Here is a 1,371-nt window from a genome sequence, read left to right on the forward strand (position 1 = left end):
ACGCAGGTTGGTAGGGGAAAAAAAAAAGGAAAAAAAAAGAAGGGAAAAAAAAAGTACACACCACCCCTCCTTTTTGCGCGCGCCGTTCTCTGCGCTGCTCACTGTGGGAAGGGCAAAAAAAAAAAAAAAACTGAAAAACCAATTCCCTATCTGGGCTTATCCTGCCACCCCAAAACAAAAAATTCACACCACCCCAGAATCTGCTCCTCCTATTGCTCTCTGCATCCTGTCTGCCTAACCTCCTCTTTTAATCTTCTTCTGCTTCTCTTTTCTTTCCCCTCTCTCTTCTTCTTTTTTCCCTTCCTCACCATGTCCTCCACCAACCAATCCTCCACCACCAGCCAAGATGCCTCGGGACGACAGCCCTCCGCCGCCTCCTCCACCGCCGCCCAACTCGCCAGTGCACAGATAAGCCTGCGCAAGACGCTGCGCCAGTTCCCCGACTTCCCCATCCCGGGAATTGATTTCGTCGATATCATGCCCCTCTTCGCCAACCCCGAGGCCCATGCTACGCTGCTGTCCGCCCTCGAGCTGCAAATCGCCGAGTCCTTCGGCGCCAACAAGCCCGATGTCATTGTTGGCCTTGATGCCCGCGGCTTCCTCTTTGGCCCCGGCCTGGCCCTGCGCCTTGGCGTTCCCTTTGCCGCTGTGAGAAAGCAGGGCAAGCTGCCGGGCCCCTGCGTTACTGCCGAGTACATCAAGGAGTACGGCAAGGACTTGTTCCAGATGCAGGCAGACGCTATCAGCGAGGGACAGAAGGTGTTGGTTGTTGACGATATCATTGCAACGGGTATGTCCATGGCTCCTATTCCTGGCCCCATTGGGCCTCTTTGCGTGCAAAAATAAATCGAGGACAATGGCCAGAATGCTAACCTTATATACAGGTGGTTCGGCGGCCGCAGCGGCAGATCTTGTTCACCAGCTCAAGGGCCAGGTTGTTGGCTACCTTTTCATTCTGGAGATTCCCGGCCTGAACGGCCGCGATAAGCTCAGCGCTCCTACTACTATTCTCCTTGAGAACCCTTAATTTCGGCGACAAAGGGCTCCATCTCCTTTTCTCTCGATAAGCAGCGCCATTCTAGCAAAAAGATGACGTGCCTGGAATCAATTTCTTTACACTATCAACCCTAGTCGACTGGAAAAATATCTCTTGGATGTTCTACTATCACTACTCAACGCCAAAATCGACTCGAGGCGCGAAAGACGAACCAATTTTCTTCTACTGGGGCTGTAAGCTTGGCTATTGTGGTCCTCCTTATCGACACACTTTTATATATATCAAAAAGTTGTTTGCTTGGATCATTTCTTTGGACTTTGGGCATTTCCCTAAATCTCTGTTTTATATATCTCTTTTTTTTCTTTTACTTTTTT

General features: G+C 50.5%; 1 protein-coding gene across 1 annotated transcript; it reads left to right on the plus strand.

Annotated features, from left to right (window-relative positions):
• Positions 1–309: 309 nt before the first annotated feature.
• TrAFT101_005652 (uncharacterized protein) lies at positions 310–1,027 on the plus strand (the record flags this gene model as incomplete). The annotated part of the gene is made up of 2 exons (XM_024900244.1): positions 310–790; positions 885–1,027. The coding sequence occupies 2 exons, from the start codon at positions 310–312 to the stop codon at positions 1,025–1,027; spliced, it is 624 nt and encodes a 207-aa protein (XP_024760139.1).
• Between the last annotated feature and the right edge of the window lie 344 nt (positions 1,028–1,371).

This window comes from Trichoderma asperellum, chromosome 3 (genome assembly GCF_020647865.1).
Source record: "Trichoderma asperellum chromosome 3, complete sequence".
Classification (NCBI taxonomy): domain Eukaryota; kingdom Fungi; phylum Ascomycota; class Sordariomycetes; order Hypocreales; family Hypocreaceae; genus Trichoderma; species Trichoderma asperellum.